The sequence below is a fragment of the Saccopteryx leptura genome, chromosome 3 (genome assembly GCF_036850995.1).
Source record: "Saccopteryx leptura isolate mSacLep1 chromosome 3, mSacLep1_pri_phased_curated, whole genome shotgun sequence".
NCBI lineage: Eukaryota > Metazoa > Chordata > Mammalia > Chiroptera > Emballonuridae > Saccopteryx > Saccopteryx leptura.
The window spans coordinates 220,703,613-220,725,566 of NC_089505.1; the positions used below are offsets into that span (position 1 = coordinate 220,703,613).

The following is a 21,954-nucleotide window of genomic DNA, read 5'->3' on the forward strand; positions in this document are numbered from 1 at the left end:
GATTCATATTAAAAAAGTCACCAACTGATCATCTCCTAAGAAACCGATACATTTTTTCCTGTAAATTTGTTGATCAAAGATAGTGAAGCATGTACCCTTTTTTTCTTTTTTAACTTGAACACTACCTCTTGTGAAATCTACTGTAGATGATTGTCATTTCCACTTGGAAAGTGAATCTCCCATGGATAATTTATTCACTCAAACTTGAGCTGTCCTCCAATTTTAACTTGACTCAGACCTTCTACAGTTACGACAGCCTGTTAATATGACTTGTACTATTTTGGTATTATACTAATACATAAGAGTTGTACATATTGTTACATTCCTTAAATTTGAGAAATATTAATGTTAAATACATTTTATGAAGGGGGTACTTTTGAAATTCATTTATTTTACTATTATAGACCCTCTTTCATAGATTATCAGGGATTATATATAAATATATAAATATACATAAAAATGTTATGGAGTTAATTTATTAGAAACACTTAAGAAGTACATATTTTTGTGCAGTAAATTTTTAAATCAATACTTTTTTTGAAAACCAGTTACCTTTTTTAAGTTCTTTCTATATTTTCCTTTGAAAATGCAAACATTACAAGTTAATGCCATTTTTCAAATGCACTGCCATTTAAGAGTGAGTCTAGATTGATTTCCTAACCTAAGTACTTTTTTACAGTCACCCTCCCATGTCTGTGGGTTTGCGCTCCACAGTTTCAGTTACCCATAGTCAACTGTGATCTGAAAATATTAAATGGAAAGTTCCAGAAATAAACAATTCATAAATTTTAAATTGTGCACCCTTCTGAGTAGTGTAATGAAATCTCGCGCCATCCCACTCCGGCCCGTCTGGGATGGGCAGCGTCCCTTTGGCCAGTGTGTCCCCCTCACTCATCACACACGGAGAGGGGTGAATGCAGGACAGGTATTTTGAGATAGAAACACATTCATGTAACTTTAATTACAGTGTATTGTTATAATTGTTCTACTTTATTAGTTATTGTTCATCTCTTACTGTGCCTAATATATGAATTTTATCATAGGTATGTGTATACAGGAAAAAAAATAGAATATATAGGGTTTGGACCTAGCTGTGGTTTCAGGCATCCACTGGGGGTGTTGGAACATATCACCCATGGATAAAGGGGGGCTGTAATCATTGCTTTTGAACTAAATATTTTTAAAAACATTTGTCATTCCTTAAATCCAAGATTTTAAAAACCAATGTCCTTTTTGAGGCTAATTTTACTATACTGTGTATGGTGTATAGCCACAAAAAAGCCAGTCTGACACATTCTAATGTACAGGGGTGATTGATGCATCCAACCCAGATTATCATGGACTCACCGCATGGTGCCCCTCTGCCGTGTAAGGTGATAGACTCTCTTCCTGGATCTCTGTCTTCACTCCATCAGTTAGATGCACTATCTCTTTTCTTGTTGATGTTTATAATCACTCATTTTTATGAATTTTGACAAAATGTTTCCTAGATAATGCTATTGTGTGTCATAACTAGTTTAAAGAAAAACAAAATTGTAATACTGCTTTTTGGTAAAAGGTATTATAGCAGTCATATGCTTTTCCAAAATGATTTATTCTTTTGCATTAGAACTTTACAATTAAGTCCATATCAAAAAAGACTCTTAAACATGCAATTTCAATTATTACTAGAATGAAAACATCATCAGCCATAGCAGTCAGTGATCTTTACATAAGTATTTTACTTAAAAAGAATTCTGAATTATCAACATCAGTTCCTGACCAGTCTAGCATGCTGCAGGTGGGCTGCGTTGCAGGGAGGTGACAGGTGGTGGAGCTTGTTCCCAAGTTCTCAGAGTAGTCACTAGCTCAGGCCCTGGACGATGGTGGGTTCCTGCTGGCTGTCAGCCAGGAGGAGCTCACTTGGTCCTCCAGTGTGCTGAGCAAATGGCCTCCAGATCGTGTTGTTTTCTGTGCACTGTTAGGAAGTGACAGGTTGGGAAATGCTGATAAGGTATCTCCATTATTCCATATTAGAATAGTTTTTAGTTACTTTTGATTAAAAAGTCATGTGTTGCCAATAATGACTTTTATGTCAAACTCCAGTGAAATATTTTTGAGATTCTGAACATTTTTCATTTAAAATAAATTGATTTTCTTCTCTAAAGGCAGATTTCATTTGAAAATAACTACATTATAAAATTCTGGTACCAGCTTACCATGCAAAACTAGTGCTATAAGAACTAAGTATCTATTCAGAGGTAAAAATCTGGCTTCCTAAGTAGCCAACTCTGACTACAGGAAAATATGCCATGCTCTGGAAATCCAGAGAGGTGACAGTTGCTGTAGCCCTTTGTCTCCATTGAGGCACTTCAGGCTTCGGACTGAGCCCTTTCCCGTGTTCCTTACTTCCTTCCCTCTCAGGATTGGCTATCACTCCTGTTCCCAAGGATGCGTGTAGCCAAATCTAGTCCATCTGTTGAGGACTCTCTTGTGCACCCTCCTCCCAAGTCTGGTACCAATGCCTAGTGTTGCTCCCACAGTGCCCAGGCAGTGTCTGGGTGAGGCCCACTGCTCCACCCACACTCTCCTTTACCAGCTCTCTTTGCCACTCACTTAATACACACTCAGGTCCCCGGGTTTTGTTTATGGGGAGTGTGTGTGTGTGCACGTTTTCTGATGAAACTTCAAGCTGAGGACAAGCCTGTAACTGATACTTACCTGTCCTCTGCTGTAGCAGGTACTCAGGTAGTTTGATTTTTAGTTGCTCTCTCCTTTCCCCAAACACTACACTAGACAGAAGCAACCATACTTTCCTCAAGCAGAAAACTAGTTGTTGCCCAAGGAGTCGTGTTAATGAGTGGGGAGTTTGGACAGAGCAGGTGAAGGGCCCTAGGACTGAAAGCACATTCTTGATGGTGAGCGCACACTGGACCACATTTCCCCAAACAGTGAGTGGGAAATGCACAGAATGGTGAGATTACTTATATAAATGAATAAGGCAGGTTTTGGCATCTGGTGCGTAATTCACATAGACAGACACATGTGGCTCTTCAAATTAATAACACATTCAGCTTCTCCCTCATGCTAGCTACAGTTGAGTGCTCAGTAGACACATGTGGCTAGTGGCTACTGGGTCAGATGCACAGATGGGGAACATTTCCTTCATTGCAGTAGTTCGTTGGCCAGCACTGTGTCAAGCTTTCTAATGCGAACATTTTAGAGACCAGAATAGTGAATTTTAACTATTAGGTTAAAAGTAGATATGCAGAAGAGGGCGAGGTCCTATTTCTAGGTTTCTGCGAGCACAGGTTTCTGTGCTCGTCCTCAGTCCCAGTGTTCTCTGCAGTATGTTGGTACTACACTCCAGGACAGAAGGAACAATGGTTTGAGGTAGGGAGAGCGACAACCTTTAGGAGAAGTATTTAGCATGCAGACACGTCTGTTATGGGCAAGTATGTGCATTTTATTTTCTTTTGTATTTTTCTGAAGTGAGAAGTGGGGAGGCAGAGAGACAGACTCTCCTGCATGCGCCCGACCGGGATTCACCCGGCATGCCCACTAGGGGTGATGTTCTGCCCATCAGCGTTGCTCCATTACAACTGAAGCCATTCTAGTGCCTGAGGCGGAGGCCATGGAGCCATCCTCAGCGCCCGGGCCAACTTTGCTCCAATAGAGCCTTGGCTGCGGGAGGAGAAGAGAGAGAGAGAGAGAAAGAAAGGAGAAGGGGAAGGATGGAGCAGCAGAAGGGCACTTCTAACTGTGTTCCCTGGCTGGGAATCAAACCCGAGATCCACACACGGCTTACACGCTACCACTGAGCCAACTGGCCAGGACAAGTACGTGCATTTTTATTCAGCCATTGGAAATGTCTTTGAACAAAGGTATGGTTTTCGAATCAATGGTCGCACTAGGTGTCATTATTTTAAAAACCTTCAGCAATGTTCTGAAATCTTTTAAATCTGTCATAATGAAAAAGTCTTCCCTCCTTGTCCTCAAAGATGAGTTTGGTTTTATGGAATAGCACATTTGGAGATTGCTCTAATAGCGATGTGTATTTGTAGTAGCCAGAATTCTGTGATGACCTTGTAAGATAGCCTCCCCCTTTGCATGTGGGTGGAACCTGGGATTATGATCTGCAGTTATGTTTGCAGCGAATCTAATTATGGGAGCCCTTTAAGCTGAGTTGTCTCAGGCTGGTAGCAGAATTATTTGCTGGTTTAAGATGGAGGCCACATGAGAAGAAATGCTGAAGGCATTAAGGAGCTGAGAGATCCCAGCAGAGAGCTGAGGGAAAGTAACCCTCGTAACCACAGGAACTGAAGACAGCCAACCCGAGCCAGCTGGCAAGTGGCTTGTCTTCCACAGATCAGAGCCCAGCCCACCGGCATTTGATTCCAGCCTGAGACCCAGACCCGAGCACTCTGTCAAACCTGCACGGAGTTCTGTGAGATATGATAGGGGTTTCTGAATTTGTGATATGCAGCAATGAAAAATGACTACACTATTTAAAAGGTGAAGTCTTCATATGGATTCCCGCTGGTGTGGTATTTCTCTATAAATGCGTAAGAAGTCTTACTAGCGAATCCTGTACATGAGCCTCATCTGGGATTTCTGTGCCTGAGATTTAATAGTCTTCACTGGACGTTTGTTGACAAAAACTTGCAGCATCTTAATAGTGTTTCTAAAGGAACTGCTAGGATGAGACTGTGGGAGGAGAGGCCAGTGTGTAAGGAATCTTCCTCCCAGAACAAGTATACTTTAAGGCAATTCAGTCTGCTCTGAGCCTGTCAGGATATTACTTCACAATGATGAACACTGGTATTTTAAATGAGATATTAGGGCAAAATAAGCCCTTCTACCTTTATGTAAATCTTTTGTATTGAAGTACTTTTTCTTTTTTTAACCAAAACTTACTGTGGAAGCACAGATCAAATCCTGTATGCGCCAATCAAATTTTTGTACATGGCGAGAATTCCCCAAAATACCTCTGCTTTTGAGCTATTAATTGTGAACAAAGTTTGTTTCCATTTCGGTTTGTCCATTACCGTATCTTCCCATGTACAAGATGCACCTTAATTTTGGGGCCCAAAATTTGGGGAAAAAATTGTATTATAAAGTTACTGAACTCAAATTTTATTCATCATAAAATTCATACAACTCCTCATCACTGTCAAAACTCCCATCCATTAGCTTGTCCTCATCTTTATCTAATGACGAATCACTGTCTTCATATATTGCCTCGTCCTCAGTTCCATCTATGGCATTTGAAATGCCACAACCACTGTATAAGACGCACCCAGTTTTTAGACCCCAAATTTTTCAAAGGCACATCTTATACATGAGGAAAAATGGTAATTTCTGTACTTATTTTTACTGTAATGCTGTGTATACCTTTGATGTAAGTAAAGTAGACTACAGAAATGAGAGACTATTAGAAGCCAGAAATTGGGGTCATAAACATATCTTAGTGTTTTACATATTCCATCTTTTTTTTTTATACAAAAGGAAACTTTTCCAAGCTATGTAGCATATTTATAGTATGTAAAATTTAGTTTGTTATAAATTTTAATTATTAATATTAACAGATAATGCCATGATAACTAATATGCTTATTTCTTTAATGCATGTGGACAGGCGTACAGTGGTGATAAGACTATTACTATTTTTTTAAGAGGATTTGTTAGGTATCTCTGTATCACCAATACCTATATATAAACTCTTCTCACCTGAAACACTCCCCTCACTGGTGTGGTATTAATTAGATCACTTTCAAAGGGACCAACAGGAACAAGCTGGCACTCCAGAGTGCATTGGAGTTGAGAATTTATAAGATATTGTTCCAGAAAGTAAACTGAGTGTTAGACTGTCCTTTATACTATTTTTCCCAGTGTTGTAACGTTGCAGTAAAAATATTAAGAGTCGTGCTAAAATTAGGAGTTTGTTGTGAGGAGTACTATAGACATTAGGGAGGGTATTTTGTCACTTGCTCCTAGTCGGTTCATGGTTTAGTAACTAGCAAATTGCCCTGAAGTCAAAGGTCTAGTACTCTAGTGATTAGCATTCCATGATTTATTAGGAATGCTTAATGTTTGCTAAAATTGGTGAAAATATTTTTTTGAATAACTTTTCTGAGCCTTAAAAATGGCTGGTATCGCCAGTAACAGAAGATGCACTGCCTGCAGATTTGACTCTTCATTTAAATTTAGACAATTAATGTTTTCTAGGAACGATTTGGAAATCAGATGATTAAACATGATAATCTTTCATTTATGGACTGAAAATTAAAGTGTTTCTCATTGAGAATACTTGGGAAAGGCCATCTTTGCAATTGGGGATGTTTCTGGAAGTACTCCTTGGAGAAACTGCCTGAGAAACTGCTTCTCCAGGTTGTACTGATTCTTTTTTCTCTTTAATGTATTGTACATATGTCCCTATAGTGTCTTCATTGACTGAATGGGTAATATCCACAGTAATATTTTAGGGGCCTGTTAGATTTTCAAAGTTATTTTCAAATTTGCTGCTATGACCTAGTAACTGATCCTGTTGACTGTGCCTTTCATTACTGTTTGTGCCATAATTGTTCATGTGTGTTTGAAATAAAGAAGTTTAAAAAGCCATGCTGAATTCAAGATTCCTTTTAGTAAAAATAGGTAAGACTTGCCCCGGTCAAGTGGTTTAATGGATAAAGCATTGGCTTGGCATGCCAGAGGTCTTGGGTTCAACCCCCAGTCATGGCATATACTACAAGCAGTGACGACTAAATGGAACAACTAAGTGAAACAACGAACTGATGCTTCTCCCCCCCCCCATCCCTTCTTCCCTCTCTCCCAAGTCAATGGAAAAAAATAGGAAAGACTTAATGAGTAGCAACTTTTTTTTATTGGTTTTAATACTGATATAATACTATAGTTTAACTATTTTCGGTTAGAAAACAACACTGGATCATCTATGTGGGTTTTAGAAAATCTTTAAAGAAAGAAAAAGCATTGATGTTAAGACATTAGTTATTCATGTGATGCAGATATTCATGCCTATGTTATGTGCACATACTGCTCCCAAATTAAAAGTAGCCACCATGGGCCTCTTCACTCTAGGTATTGTTTGTTTTGTTTTTGTTTTCTTTTTTACAGATCAAATGCTGTAAATGATATTAAGGCTTGAAGATCAGACTAAGATCATTATGTTCTAGATAAATGTTTAAAATATAGCCACTTTGAAAATGGAGGCAGAGAGTGTACAGTCAGTAACAGTGGGGGCAGAGGAAGCATATGATTATTACCATGTGCTCCAAAAAGAAAGTCTTTAAAAAAGAATTCCTATTAAAAACTTTCACCCTTCTAATTTCCTCATGCCTTCAGTACTTTGTATATTATTCTGGTACGTACCAATATTAGAATGACAAATACATGCTTTCACTTAAAAAATATTTATTATAGAAATGTACATTTAATTAGCTTTAAGGAATGTATTTGACAATAGTGTTAACATACAGTTCCTCAAATTCACAAACTGTACACCTTTAAGATATCTACAATGAGAATTTACTTACAAGTTTCATAAGAAATCACTTCTCCAATACTGTTGACACAGGTAAGATGGAACAGTCTTTTTTCACTTCACTCTGTACTTGTAGAAGGAACACAGTGTGTGTGTAAAGTTCCATCCTAGTGCTAGTGACAGCCCGTAGAGCAGAATGAGAGGCGCAAACGGATAGAGAAGAACTACTGTGTTTTTCAAAAATGGCAATGCTGGAAAATAAACCCAAATTCTTATTTTAAATATGACTAAGAAATGAACATTCTGAAAGATAGCTCTTACAACAATATGTGTAGCCAAAGAGGAGCACATATTTTCAATCAGTATCTTAACATACCCAGAAGAAATGGAGGATGATGTAGGAGAAAACTTGCAGCTGTGGGACTTCCAATGCGGAGTGTGCCACCCCTCTGCTCTGAGCAAAGTGAGAGTTCAACTAATATCCCACGTTTTATGGAAGTGCTAACACTCAAAACGTGAAATCTGTCCCCTGGCCTGGCCTGTGGTGGCACAGTGGATAAAGCATCGACCTGAGGTGCCGGTTCAAAACCCTGGGCTTACTCAGTCAGGGCACATATGGGAGTGGATGCTTCCTGCTCCTACCCCCTTCTCTCTTTTTCTCTCTTCCCCCTTCTCTAAAATGAATAAAAATCTTAAAAAAAAAAAACATACAAAAAAATCCCTGTCCCCTGTAACCATGTTTGCTTCTTGTCCCATGCATTCTAACCTAAATATTTCTCATACAGGAAGTCCCAAATAGTAACTAAGCTATATACTCCAAGGAAATTTCCAAATTATACAGGTACCAGGAGAATGATCAAAATCCACTCAGAGAAACCACAACGTTGCAGCATGCTAACCACAATATGACATCACAAACATCTCCCCTGAACTGGAGAAATGACTCTATCTCAAACAGGTATTACAATTTGAGGGGATTAAGTAGTCTCTGGCAAAACAGCCAAGGAGGTGGGAACAGCTCAGACTTGAGGAGCCAGTCATAGGTGAGTAGGATAGTTTACATTTCACAGTAAGGTAAGGTCCTAATTGTCCAGAGTGACAAGAAAGGAAAGGTGAAAAAAATATAAAATGTCAATCAATTATAAGTAAGCTCTCTAGATTAAATGTAGCTCTACTTAATGGAGATCTTTTCTCAACATAAATGAAAAATAATATAAATGTTTCTTATTCATATTAAGAAAAATAAAATGACAGCAGGATATAACAACTTTGCTAACATATCCTCAGGTCACTAGAAGTTGGGCCTGATTTTAGGGGATCTACAGAACCAATAGGGATCATAAAAATGGAAAATGAAGCAAAAGTTTTAAATACTCAAGTTCATATGGTTCATATGCCTATTTGCCCATTCACCCCACCAATCCTTTCCTCTCTATGCTACCACTGTGACGCTGAACCTGAGAGCCTGGGGAGAAGAAACTGGTTGTGGGTTCCTGTAAGGAACGTGGAGGACTCAATATGGTTTAACATGGTTCCTTGAAAAGATACCACATGTTACATACCAGCTTTTGAGATGTGTGACCATGGCCAACTTAATCTGTGTTTATTTCTTCATTTGAAAAATGGGGATAGTAAATTTATATTATATATTTGTGATGATTAAATGACATAGTTCATATAAAGTACTTGGACAGTGCCTGCAAGAGCTCCATAAAATAAAGCTACTGTATTTCCCCATGTCTAAGACCCTCCCATGTATAAGTGCACCGTAATTTGGGGGCCCGAAATTTGAAAAAAGACAGTAAGTGCGAAAAAGTGGGAAGTGCAAGTAAAAAAAATCTATAGCCACTGTTTAAGACACACCCAGTTTTTGAACCCTAAATTTTTTCGGGGGGGGTGCATCTTATACATGGGGGAATATGGTAATTGTATTAGTGTTACAACTTTCCCCCTCCCTGTTATGTTTTCAGTCAACCAAAAAATTTAATTACTTACCACTGTATCCCAGGAAGGTTACATATATGTAATAGCCAACAGCAATCAACCATAAGGTATTTCCAACCAAATATCCAATAAATGTGTCTGTTAGGATGACATCTGTGAAGAGATGCAGACAGTGACTCTTTTCACTGCATAAAGTGAAGACTTTGTGATAATATTTTGGGAAGTAATGGGAAGTAACTGCTACTTACGGTTGATGAAAAAAAGTTGGATAAAATGCAGAATGACTAGGAGAGGATAAAAGGCATTCAAATGCACATCGAAGGCGTAGCCCCACTCCACGTCATAGTCTCTGCTCTGCCGTTTCACTAAATACTTGTTAGAGATAAACCTGGAGAGGAAAATTGAAATTTATAATACAACAAAAATGCTATAAATATTTACTGACTGCCTCCTACATGTACCAAGCATTATTTCATACACTGGAGACAAAGCGGTAACACAGACAAAAACTCTGTCTTCAGCCCAGTGGGGGTAGACGCACAACAGAATAGAAGTATGTATGTTAGATGGTACTGTGGAAAAAAACAGTAAAGAAGGTTAGAGGATATGGAGTTGAAGTGCGATCTCAGATCTGGTGGTCACAAGAAAGTAACATCTGGGTGAAGACCCAAGGGCAGTGATGAGAGTTTCCAGGGCAGAGCATTCCAGGCTGTGGGGAGCCAAGCACTTAGGAGACGGTGGAGGAGAGGAGGTGGCAGGGTGCCTGGCATGTCTGAAGAATGGTTGATGAGACCAGTGTGTCAAGAACAAACAAGGGGAATAGCAAGAAATGAAACCAGAAAATAGGAAACCATCTCTTACAGAGTCTGCGGCCATTTTAAAGACCTATATTTTACTCCTGGTGAAATAGGAAATCCCAGGGTTTCCCAGAAGAGAAACTACTGTTCTGCCAGGTTCTCCTGAGAACAAGACTACAGGACAAAGTGGGAGGGAGAACCCAGCTGCCAGGCCACTGCGAAGATGAAGAGGGTGGCAGCAGTGAAGGCAGGGTGATGTGGGGCATACCAGCTGTATTTAGAAGGCAGCACCAACAGGATTTAAGTATTGGACATGGAGTACAAGGAAAAAATATCAAGGATGACTGAGAGATTTTTGCCTTAAACGGAAGGTTGAGCTGCCAATGACTGAGGTTTGGGGGTGGGAAGAAGAGTGCAAGAGTTTGGATTTGGACTTGTTATGTGGAAGACGCCTATTAGTGTGGACTAAGAAATATGAAGTCGAGTTTAGAGAACAGGACCAAACAAGATATAAACTCATCAGTGTATAGATGATATTTAAATCCAAGGGTCTGAATGAGATTGCCGATGGAAGGTAGGTAGAGAACAACAGGTCTAAGGTCACAGGATCAGCAGGAACAAGCAGGAAAAGAGTGGCCAGTGACATCCATAAGAACAACTATTCAAGCTTATGTCTCTGTTCCACAGCATGGCCCACTAGCTTAAATTATGAATGAATGAAAAGTAAAATATCAGTTTCTGGTTCAAGATGGGGCATAGGAAGACCTTAAACTCATCTCCTCCTATGAACTCATCGAATTTATATCTACAGAACAATTTCCCCTGAAGTAGTTAGGGCTGACTGAGCAGCTTCTGCACAATAAACGAGAGAGAGAGCACACAGAAACAGCACAGACAGACATGGTACCAGTACTGCAGGCACCCCACTCCCAACACAACAACCTACAGCAGGGAGGGTTTCACTGACAGGCCACAGGTAGCCTCACCCACCCTGGGCCATGGTAAGAAAACTGGTCTAAAACACACCTACACTATCTGTCAAGAGGGAGGGGAACTATGGAAACTATGGGAACTCTCCTATTGTAGGCACCACAGAGAACCAACTGTTGCCCCCTCAATGATCACATGGGCAGACCCATGATCCAGGCACTCTAGCAAGGCTAGCCAAGGCCCTTAGGCTTGTCCCCAGGTCTCCCAGTAGCCTGCTCCAGCTCCAGCTTCCAGCCAGCCTGCCAGGGTGACCCCAGAAGTTTCCCCCTGGAACTTCCCAAAGCTCATCGATGCTCTAGCTACAGCTCCCAGCCTGTATGCTGTCCCTGGGACTTCTACAGACCACATTGGCTATAGCTCCAGCTGGCTGGCCAAGACAGCCTGGTGCAGCTTGACCCCAGATCTTTTTACAGCACACGCAGTTTACAAAGGGGAAGCTCTTACACAAGGCTTCTCTTCAAGACTAGGAGAGGTTGCTGTTTTGCCTAATTCATATAAACAAACAGAACCAAACAGACAAAAAGATATGTCCTAAACAAAACCCCAGAAAAAGTAGTAAATTAAATGGGAACAAGTAATATACCAGAATTCAAAACATTGATAAGGATGCCTAATAAACTCAAGAGAATAGATGAGCTCAGAATATCAGGAAGAGATAGACCAAACTCTGGTCAAGACAGGACAGTAGGTCAACTCTGAGCTGGCCTCTTCCCATGATCACACCACAATTACAACTTATTACAGAACATCAAGAAGCACCTGAAGTCTAGCTGAACAGAATGGCTATAATTAAAGATGTGAAGGCTGTAAGAGGGGTGGAGACTTGGACTGGGCAGGTCCCACACCCATGATGTGGCAATTATAAAGTGGGAGGGCTATCGGCCTTGGATGTCCACTGAGAGCGAGGAGTCACAACCCTATACTGGACTCCCCAAACCAGGGAACCCAGTGCCAGTAAGAGAGTCCCCATAACACTTGGCTGTGCAATCTGCTAGAGACTAAGGCACTGCTCTTAAAAGGACCAAGGACCACATGCAGACTGACTCACAAACTTACTCTTAAGCTCCAGTGCAGAGCCTGTCACTCCAACAGGGCCAGAAACACAGTGGGAGAAGCTGATTTGACTAACTTCAAGGTGAGGGGTGGAGGGGCAGGGCTCAGGACAACTCTCACCAGCAACAGAAACACTGGCAGTTGCCACTGTTCCTTGGTTGATCTTTCCTCCCACCCAACCAGCCCTGTACATGTGGGCACCAAATCTGTGTTCTCCGTGAACCTAACAATGTTTACTCTAACCTGATTATTCCCGGAGGCCCCACCAACTTGCTAGTCGGGCCCTTGCCTCTTCAAGTAGCTAGCTCCTCCATATACAAAGGCAAGGAATGTAAAGGTAAAAATACTGTAAATGACTATATCAAACTAAAAAGTTTCTGTCCAGCAAAAGAAGCTACCAACAAAACAAAAAGCCAACTGAATGGGAGAAGATATTTGCAAACAACAGCTCAGACAAGGGGTTAGGATCCAAAATATATTAAGAATTCATACAATTCAACACCAAACAATCCAATTAAAAAATGGGCAGAGGTCCTGAAGAGACATTTCTAAGACATACAAATGGCCAACAGATATATGAAAATATACTCAAAACTACAATGAGATACTACCTCACACTTGCTAGCATGGCTATTTTCAACAAGACAGGTAATAACAAGTGCTGGAGAGGTTGTGGAGAAAAAGGAACCCTCATTCGCTGCTGGTGGGAATATAAATCGATAAAGCCATTGTGGAAAATACATGGAGGGTCCTCAAAAAATTAAGACTAGAGTTACCACAGAGCCAGCAAACTTTTTTTTTTTTTTTTTTTTTTTTTACAGAGACAGAGAGTGAGTCAGAGAGAGGGATAGACAGGGACAGACAGGAACGGAGAGAGATGAGAAGCATCAATCATTAGTTTTCCATTGCGCGTTGCAACACCTTAGTTGTTCATTGATTGCTTTCTCATGTGCCTTGACCATGGGCCTTCAGCAGACCGAGTAACCCCTTGCTGGAGCCAGTGACCCTGGGTTCAAGCTGGTGGGCTTTTGCTCAAACCAGATGAGCCCGCGCTCAAGCTGGCGACCTCAGGGTCTCGAACCTGGGTCCTCTGCATCCCAGTCCGGCGCTCTATCCACTGCACCACCGCCTGGTCAGGCGACAGCAAACTTTTTTAAGTCAGAGAAGGGGAGACATTCTTGCATGTGCCCTGACCGGGATCCATGCAGTGACCCCCTCCCCCCGCCCCCGGTCTGGTGCCAATGCTCTGCCCAAGAGGGGCCCATGCTCACAGCCAAGCTATTTTTAGTGCCTGAGGTGGAGGCTCCACGGAGCCATCCTCAGTGCCCAGGGCCAACGCACTCGAATCAATTGAGCCATTACTGCAGGATGGGGAAAGAAAGAGAGAAGGTGGAAGGAGAGGAGTGGAGAAACAAATGATCGCTTCTCCTGTGTGCCCTGACTGGGAATTGAACCTGGAACTTCCACATACCAGGTCAATGCTACCTATCACTGAGCCAACCGGCCAGGGTGCTACCTGAAAATTTTGAAAACATTTATTCACAAAGATATATGCATCCCTATGTTGCAGCATTATTCACAGTGGCCAAGACATAGAAACAACCAAAGTGTCCCTCAATAGAGGATTGGACAAAGAAGATGTGGTACATACATATAATGGATACTGTTCAGTCCTAAGAAAGGATGAAATATTGCTATTTGCGACAACATGGATGGATTTGAGAATATCATGCGAAGCGAAATAAGACAGTTAAAATAAGTTAACCATATGATTTCACTCATACATAGGATAAAAAACTGAAAGCAACAAATGGAACAACGGAAACAAAAACTCAGACAACAGGATGGTAGTTAACAGAATGAAGGGATGTGGGGGGGGGGGGGGTGGAAATGGATCAATTCCTAGAAACATACAATCTTCCAAGACTGAGTCTAGAAGAACCAGAAAATATGGACAGATCAATAACTGCTAACAAAATTGAATCAGTAATAAAAATAAAACTCCCAACAAATTGAAGTCCCAGACCAGATGGCTTCACATGTGAATTGTATCAAACATTCAAAGAAGAAATAACACCTATCCTTCTCAAAGCATTCCAAAACACTGAAGAGGAAGAAAGACTTCCAAGCTCACTTTATAAGGCCAGCATTATCTTGATACCCAATCCAGAAAAAAAACATTACAAAAAAAAAGAGCATTATAAAAGCCAATATCCCTGATGAATAAAGATGCAAAAATCCTTAATAAAATATTAGCAAACGAATTCAGTAATACATTAAAAAGATCACATACCATGATCAAGTGGAATTTATTCCTGAGATGGAAAGCTAGTTCAATATTCACAAATCAATTACTGATATACCACATAAGCAGAATGAAGGATAAAAATCCTATGGTCATTATCAATTGATGCAGAAAAAGCATTTGAGAAAATCCAACATTCACTTATAAAAACTCAGTTAAGTGGGTATAGAGAGAACATAATGCAAGAAAGGCTATATATAACAAACCTAAAGCTAATATATTCAAATGTGAAGAACTGAAAGCTTTTTCTCTAAGATCAGGAAAAAGACAAGAATGCCTACTTTCACCCCCTTTTTTTTAGTTATCAAACAACAAAAATTAAAGGCATCCAAATTGGAAAGGAAGACGTAAAACTGCTATTATTTGCAGATAACATGATACTATATAATGAGAACCCTAAAGATTCCACAAAAATACTATTACAATAGATAAATTTAGTAAACTAACAGAATGCAAAATAAATATTCAGAAATCACCTGCACTTCTATATACCAATAATAAATGATCATAAAGAGAAATTAAGAAAACAAAATCAGAGTCCTGGTCGCTTGGCTCAGTGGATAGAGAGCACAGCATTTAGCCCAGAATGCAGACATCCTGGGCTTGATTCCTAATCAGGAGGGCAGACATGAGAAGCAGCCATCTGCTTCTTTCCCTTTCTCTCTCTCCCTCCCTTCTCTCTCTCCTCCTCCTGCAGCCAGTGGCTCAGTTGCTTGAGTGTTGGCCTCAGTCACTGAGGATATAGCTCAGTTGATTTGAGAATCGGTCCTCGAAGGGGTTGCCGGTTAGATCCCAGTCAGTGTACATGCAAGAGTTTATCTCCCCTTCGTTCACTTAAAAAAAAGGGGGGGAAGAAAAACAAAACCATTCACAATTGCACCAAAACACCCAAAAAACAAATATGAACAAAAAAAAATCCTGGCAATCAATTTAACCAAGGAGGTAAAAGACCTGTGCTTGGAAAACTATAAGACACTGAAAAAAGAAAATGGAGAATCAAATAAATGAAAACATACTAAGAATTAACATCATGCCCTGGTTGGCTGGCTCAGTTGTCGAGTGTCGGCCCAGCATGTGCATGTCACAGGATCGATTCCCAGTCAGGGCACACAGGAGAAGTGACCATCTGCTTCTCCACCTCCTCCCTCTCCCCCTCTTCTTATAGCCATGGCTTGAGTGAGTTGGCCCTGGTCTCTGAGGATGGCTCCCTGGCCCCCACATCAGGCACTAAAAATAGCTCCATTGCCAAGCAATGGTGCAACACCCCAGATGGGCAGGACTTGCTGTGTGGATCCGGGTTGCGGAGTGCATGCAGGAATCTGTATCTCTGCCTCCCCTGCTGTCACTTAATTTAAAAAAATCAGTAATATGAACAATAAAAGGGCAATAAATACATTCCTACAACAACAAATATAAAAACAAAACAAAATAAACCAATAAGCAGAACAAAAACAGACTCATAGAGAACATTTTAGGGCTGGCCAATGGTAGGGGATTAGGAGATGGATAAGAACGATGAAAGGATTAAGAAGTACAAATTGGCTATTACAGAGTGGCCACAGGGATGTAAAGTACAGCATAGGGAATATAATCAATAATGTTTAATAACTACAGTGTGTCTGTAAAGTCATGGTGCACTTTTGACTGGTCACAGGAAAGCAACAAAAGACGATAGAAATGTGAAATCTGCACCAAATAAAAGGAAAACCCTCCCAGTTTCTGTAGGATGATGTGGCAGCATGTGCAGATGATAATGTAACACTGTGTATACAGTGAAGCAGCCCACGGCCATGCTAGTCAAGATGTGGACAGTACAGAGGAAAGTTCAGTGTGTTCTGTGGCTCGCTAAATTCGAATCCGTGACCAAAGTGCAATGTGAATATCGTCGCATTTATAACGAAGCACCACCACATAGGAGTAACATTACTGGGTGGGATAAGCAGTTGAAGGAAACTGGCAGTTTGGTGGAGAAGCCCCGTTCTGGTAGGCCATCAGTCAGTGATGAGTCTGTAGAGGCTATACGGGATAGCTACCTAAGGAGCCCTAAAAAATCTGTGCATGAGCCCACATTGAACTGCACTGAATAGGTATGAAACTGGGAGAGTTTTCCTTTTATTTGGTGCAGATTTCACATTTCTATCATCTTTTGTTGCTTTCCTGTGACCGGTCAAAAGTGCACCATGACTTTACGGACACACTGTATATATGGTGTCTGATGGTTACAAGATTTATCATGATGACGACTAGTAAGTTATGTAATGTCTAATCATAGGGGTGTACAACTGAAACTAATTAGGTATGTTAAGTGTAACTGAAAATAAAACATTAAAAACCCTTAAAAAATAGAAAAAATAAAAGAACATAGTATAGTACTAATAAAATAGTTCTCTACTCAGTTACTTGAAAATATCAAAATAATACTGCTTTGTTAGAATAAACTGGAACTTACCGATACATCTTCCATTTTAGCCACATGTGCCATCAAATTAATGGAATAAGCATCTAGCTCACTACCCGAGAATTCCCATGCTGTGGTCCTGCTGCTGCCGCCTTAATGGTTATTCCTTAAAAGGGCACTTTCCAGACTTCTGTCCTGAGTGAGAGTGTCACTTCTAGCACATAGACACTCCTTTTGAGAGAGTTCAAAGACAACATGGTGTTCCCCTCCCACACTCACATTCATGAAGCCAGTCATGTCCTCACCTTGGCCCAGACTACTGTAGGCTCAGAGACATGTATGCCAATGTCTAATGAACCCTTATTTCCACTCAATACTCAAAATGCCACCTGAACTCAGTGTCTGACATGGAATCCCTCATCTATACCCACCACTTACTCTTAAGCCAAAAACTTGCAGCCCATTCCAAAGCGACTTTGGCCTCCCCTTCCCTACCCTCATTATACCTTCTTCTCACTGGAAGCTCTCTAGCCCATCTTGCTACTCTTCCTATGATCACCACACTAGTCTGGGCCTCCTCCATTCACACAGACCCACAACTGTACCCGGCCTTGCCACTCTCCAGCTCCTCCTCCTCCACTGCCACAGAAAAAAATTTCCTCAAGTGTGAATTTGGTATCATTTCCTTTCTTCAAAGCCTACAAGCTACCCCCTTCCCATCACCCTCAAATCCATACCTGCAGCCTATGAAATAGTTAAGTTATTTTTTAAGGACAATTTCTGTAGTCAAATCTCTCCATCTGCCATTCAGTGCCACCCTATATTCTCAGGACTAGCATGCTGTCCACATTTCTGTTTTTGTAGCTAGTACTAGTAATCATCGATCCCATCACCCCAAACACTTCCTTATGCTGGCTGCCGTGGTGCCTCTGAGATGATGTAATCACATCATCATTCCTATTTTTAGCTCCTTGCACCATTCACAAGACAATGCAGGTTCTCAACAACATAAGAGTCCTTTTCTATTTAACTAAAGGTACTAACATGCTAAAGGTACTAAACTCCAGGATGACTTGACTTCTATGACCCCCCAGAGTCCACGGCAGAATGTTTACTACAAACTAGTCTATTCCTTTAAAAACCTTATTTACTGAAAATTTTTCATATTACATTAACAGTATTGTTTTTAGGTCAGATTTTAGAATTTTAGATTAACAATTTATTGCTACCCAGCACATACAAAAATGGTACTGTTCTAATCAGATATTATAAAGGAAAATGAAAGTTGGTATCTTCAGAGGTTCTATTTTTAAAATTTTTTTCAAAACATTAATAACCACATGGCCTATGGTGGTGCAGAGGATAGAGTGTAGACCTGGGAAGCTGAGGCTGCCAGTTTGAAGCCCTGGGCTTGCCAAGTCAAGGCACATATGACAAGTAACCAATGATCAACTAAAGTGAACTATGAGTTTTACTCAGTTTTCCATTTAGCTGTGTACTTGCTGACTGTTTCTCTTACGTACCCTGACCAGAGATAGAATCCGTGAACTCAGAGCACCAGCATGATGCTTTATTCACTGAGCAACCAGACCAGGGAGAACCCTTTCAATAAAACTTCTGTGTGTGTGTGTCTCTCTCTCAGCAGAAATGCACCAAAAGTTTAATTTAAAAAATCCTTTTTTCAAGGGTGTAATACCAAAAACTCATGGTAGAATTCCATGAAATAACCTTCCATATTTTAGACATTTAGTGGTGAACCACTGATAAATGCAGCAAAAAACTGAGCCATTATCCAGACAACTTAAGCAGAATTGGCTAACTACATATTTTTACAAAATTAGGGGTTCTGTCAGAATGATATAATCATTATTTCAATTCACATATTTGCTGCACGCACTTTGACAATATAACCCATTTGTTAAGAGTATTTTTTGATAAAGGTATACATAAGGGGGCAAATTATACTAATATTGGCAGTCAAAATGGATGCTTTCAGTTCACCTATCTTGTTTCAATTTCCACCAGCTACTGTATCTGTGAAGCAAGCAAAGGAGACTCTACAACAGTATAAGAAGAGTCAAAGGTATGGCACTTACCACATTAGAGTTGAGATGAGAAGACCAACGCCCACACAATCTATGAATACAACCCAGAGGAGAAGCTTTATCATCTTAAAAAATCCCATGTCCAGCACAAAGCCAAATCCTACAGTGGACACTGAAAGAAAGATTTACAAGATTCATTCAGGTACTCTGCAAGGTTTTGAGGGTACAGTACCTGCCCTCCAGAATCCCGTGGTCCAGTGGGGGAGGCAGACAAAACCCCCTGGATGTGATCTATGTGATTAAGAAATGCAGACCAACTTAGAAGACGGAAGGGCCACTGAGGCATCTCAAGTTTACCAAAGGAGGCTCCTATCCATCTGTGGCCCAGCTTTTGGAACACTACCAGTACTGAAAAGACACATTATTTAAATTCAGTTAGGCCCTGGCTGGTTGGCTCAGCAGTGGAGCGTTGGCCTGGTGTGCAGGGGTCCCGGGTTCGATTTCCGGCCAGGGCACACAGGAGAAGCGCCCATCTGCTTCTCCACCCCTCCCCCTCTCCTTCCTCTCTGTCTCTCTCTTCCCCTCCCGCAGCCGAGGCTCCATTGGAGCAAAGATGGCCCGGGCACTGGGGATGGCTCTGTGGCCTCTGCCTCAGGCGCTGGAGTGGCTCTGGGTGCAACAGAGCGACGCCCCAGAGGGGCAGAACATCGCCCCCTGGTGGGCATGCCGGGTGGATCCCAGTCGGGCGCATGCGGGAGTCTGTCTGACTGCCTCCCCGTTTGCAGCTTCGGAAAAATGAAAAAATAAAATAAAATAAAATAAATTCAGTTAAAGGTAAGAAAACCCCACACACTTCCACACCCTAAAGGCTTATAGCAACTCTTTTGCTACACTACTAGAAAAGTTAAAAGTAGTTTCTCAAATTCCTAACAGTACTTTTAGAACTCTCCCTCTGGATTTCCCTGACTGTGAAAAGCAATTTCCAATCTTGATATACCTTCTCACAGTAAGTCTGCATTTGGGTATCAAAGCATACTATTAAAAAACATGAACTCTTTCCCTCTGTTGCTTCAAGTTCCAAGTTAACAGTTTTCTGTGGCAAGTGCTTGAGTTCTTTAGAACAGTGTTTTTCAACCGCCAGTCCACGAACCGGTCTGCCAGAAATTTCATGCCAGTCCATCAAAGAGTCAACTCCCTGATGTTGTATGAAGATTACAGACATAATGATCTTAGTAGATAGAATTCGTGTATGCTCACGGTGATTCTGCCTTAGCAATCCCCAAAATAATTCTATTTCACCAGTCCCCAAGTGTAAAAAGATTGAAAACCACCATTTTAGAACAAGGAAGAAGAATACAGCCTTCTTTCCTGTGATTTTAGAGGTTTCGGAAAAGAGGAAACAGCTCTAGGTATCCCCAAATTCTGACCCATAAAAGTTTATAACAAAAGATTCTCCAAATGACAAGCCCAATCCAACATTCAGTGTTTTTCAACTGTACTACAGATCAACCAACACTTACCACATAGCCAGATACTTAATAGGACCAAGAAAGCTGGGTCGTCTCTGGCCCACTGATCCTTTGTCTGCTTTCGATAATGAAAGTTTCTATAAACCTTCTGCGGGGAAGTGAACAGATAGAGCATCTGCCAGGCAGCAAACTCAAAGTCCATTTGCCGAAAACGAAAAAGCCGTCTCAGGTATTTGTAGCGCTTTGCTCCTGCCGTGTGTCTTGCTGCATCCCTGGAATTCAACACTCCATTTCCCTGCACGGCGGAATTCACTGAAGTACTTGGTAACATCTTCCTATGGGGGAAGAATCTGTTACTATAATCTGAAGAAAGTGTTGACTACTAACACTCCCGAGTCACCCAGGAGGGAGGTCACCTGATATCGTTGTCCCAGTCTTTGAGAAGAGTCAGTGGTCAAAGCAAGTGAGTTGTTTTTGAGGCTTGTTGGGAAGCTGAGAACTGCCCATTGCATTTCAGCCAAGGGCACCACTGCACCCTTCTGAGCCATCTTACCACTTAAAGGTGCCACACGTTTACAACTCACTTCCCTCAATCCTCAGACAGTCCTCCCAGGTTGTGGCAGCGAGAGAGCGAGAGAGCCTGAGATCTAGATAGAGTCAGAGTGAGAAAGGGGGTGGAGGTAGGAAGGGAGGGGAGAGAGACACTGAGATTCTGATTTAAATTCTAGCTCAAAATTCTGTGCTCTTAAGCACCAGCGTTTAAGAGAACGCCTTTAGGCCAATTAGAAACAATGTTACCAACCAGGTAAAGTAAATAACTTAATCGCACAGGTGGTCTATCAAAGCATTACCAGCAGGCAACTTGTTCATTGGATGAGATAAAAATAAAACGAAACTGAAACCCAGCGCTTTACTTCACGAGAGTTCTGCAAGGGAACAACACGGTGGGAGACCTGTGGAAGCACTCTGAAGCCAGGTGAGCGCAGTCACGGTCCGGCCCCGGGGCCCCTCTGCAGCTCTGCTCCCCAACCTCCACGCAGACCACGCCCCGCTAGCCCCGGCCTCCGGTAGGGTTGCCGGAATAAAACTATAAAAAAGTCCACTTAAATTGGAATCCGATACAAAATGCTTTATAGTATAAGTACGTTTGAAACACTGCGTAGGACACTGTCATACTAAAGTGAAATTCCAGTATAGCTGAGATTGTTTAGTTTTATCCCGCCACTCCACCGCAGGCCGAGCAGTGGGCCACAGGGGTGTCACTCCAGGGCCAAGGGCCGCTGGGCCGCTAGTGGCTGGCCGCGCCCGAACGGAGCGCCCCTCAGGACTCACCTGGAGCCGCACTGCCCACTCTGGCTCCAAGCTAGCCCGTCACCTCCGCCCAGGCGCCAAGCCAAGGAGCCGCCAGGCTAACCTCACTTCCCGCAACGTCGACGACGCAGGGGGAACGACCGTGACGTACGCCTGCTTCCGC

At 41.6% G+C, this 21,954-nt stretch overlaps 2 protein-coding genes across 5 annotated transcripts in view; one reads left to right on the forward strand and one right to left on the reverse strand.

Moving 5' to 3' along the window:
• MGAT4A (alpha-1,3-mannosyl-glycoprotein 4-beta-N-acetylglucosaminyltransferase A) overlaps nt 1-19,097 on the forward strand; it is a 160,665-nt gene extending 141,568 nt beyond the window's left edge. For 2 of the 3 annotated variants that reach the window (XM_066377621.1, XM_066377622.1), the window contains exon 16: nt 2-6,599. In XM_066377621.1, coding sequence (XP_066233718.1) covers nt 2-28 — 27 coding nt within the window. In that variant the 3' untranslated portion in view covers nt 29-6,599. Of the gene's footprint in view, nt 1; nt 6,600-18,991 lie in introns of those variants that run through there. The other variant, XM_066377623.1, reaches the window with a different exon arrangement.
• Nucleotides 7,393-21,933, reverse strand: UNC50 (unc-50 inner nuclear membrane RNA binding protein). 2 transcript variants are annotated; one of them, XM_066377625.1, is made up of 6 exons: nt 21,900-21,933; nt 20,532-20,811; nt 19,063-19,183; nt 9,672-9,811; nt 9,475-9,576; nt 7,393-7,730 (listed from the first exon to the last, which is right to left on the reverse strand). In XM_066377625.1, the coding sequence occupies exons 2-6, from the start codon at nt 20,809-20,811 to the stop codon at nt 7,594-7,596; spliced, it is 780 nt and encodes a 259-aa protein (XP_066233722.1). In that variant the 5' UTR covers nt 21,900-21,933; the 3' UTR covers nt 7,393-7,593. The 2 variants fall into 2 exon arrangements, with proteins under 2 accessions (XP_066233722.1, XP_066233721.1); XM_066377624.1 differs by having other exon boundaries at nt 20,532-20,815; nt 21,813-21,923.
• Between the last annotated feature and the right edge of the window lie 21 nt (nt 21,934-21,954).

What these genes read in the sequence shown, in the direction of transcription:
- UNC50 (XM_066377625.1), bottom strand. Translation starts at nt 20,811, where the DNA reads ATGTTACCAAGTACTTCAGTGAATTCCGCCGTGCAGGGAAATGGAGTG. An exon ending in ATTAAGTATCTGGCTATGTG is followed by an intron (nt 19,184 to 20,531) that starts GTAAGTGTTGGT and finishes TCTTTCTTTCAG; the next exon opens with TGTCCACTGTAGGATTTGGC. An exon ending in AACCTTCCTGGGATACAGTG is followed by an intron (nt 7,731 to 9,474) that starts GTAAGTAATTAA and finishes TTTATTTTCCAG; the next exon opens with CATTGCCATTTTTGAAAAAC.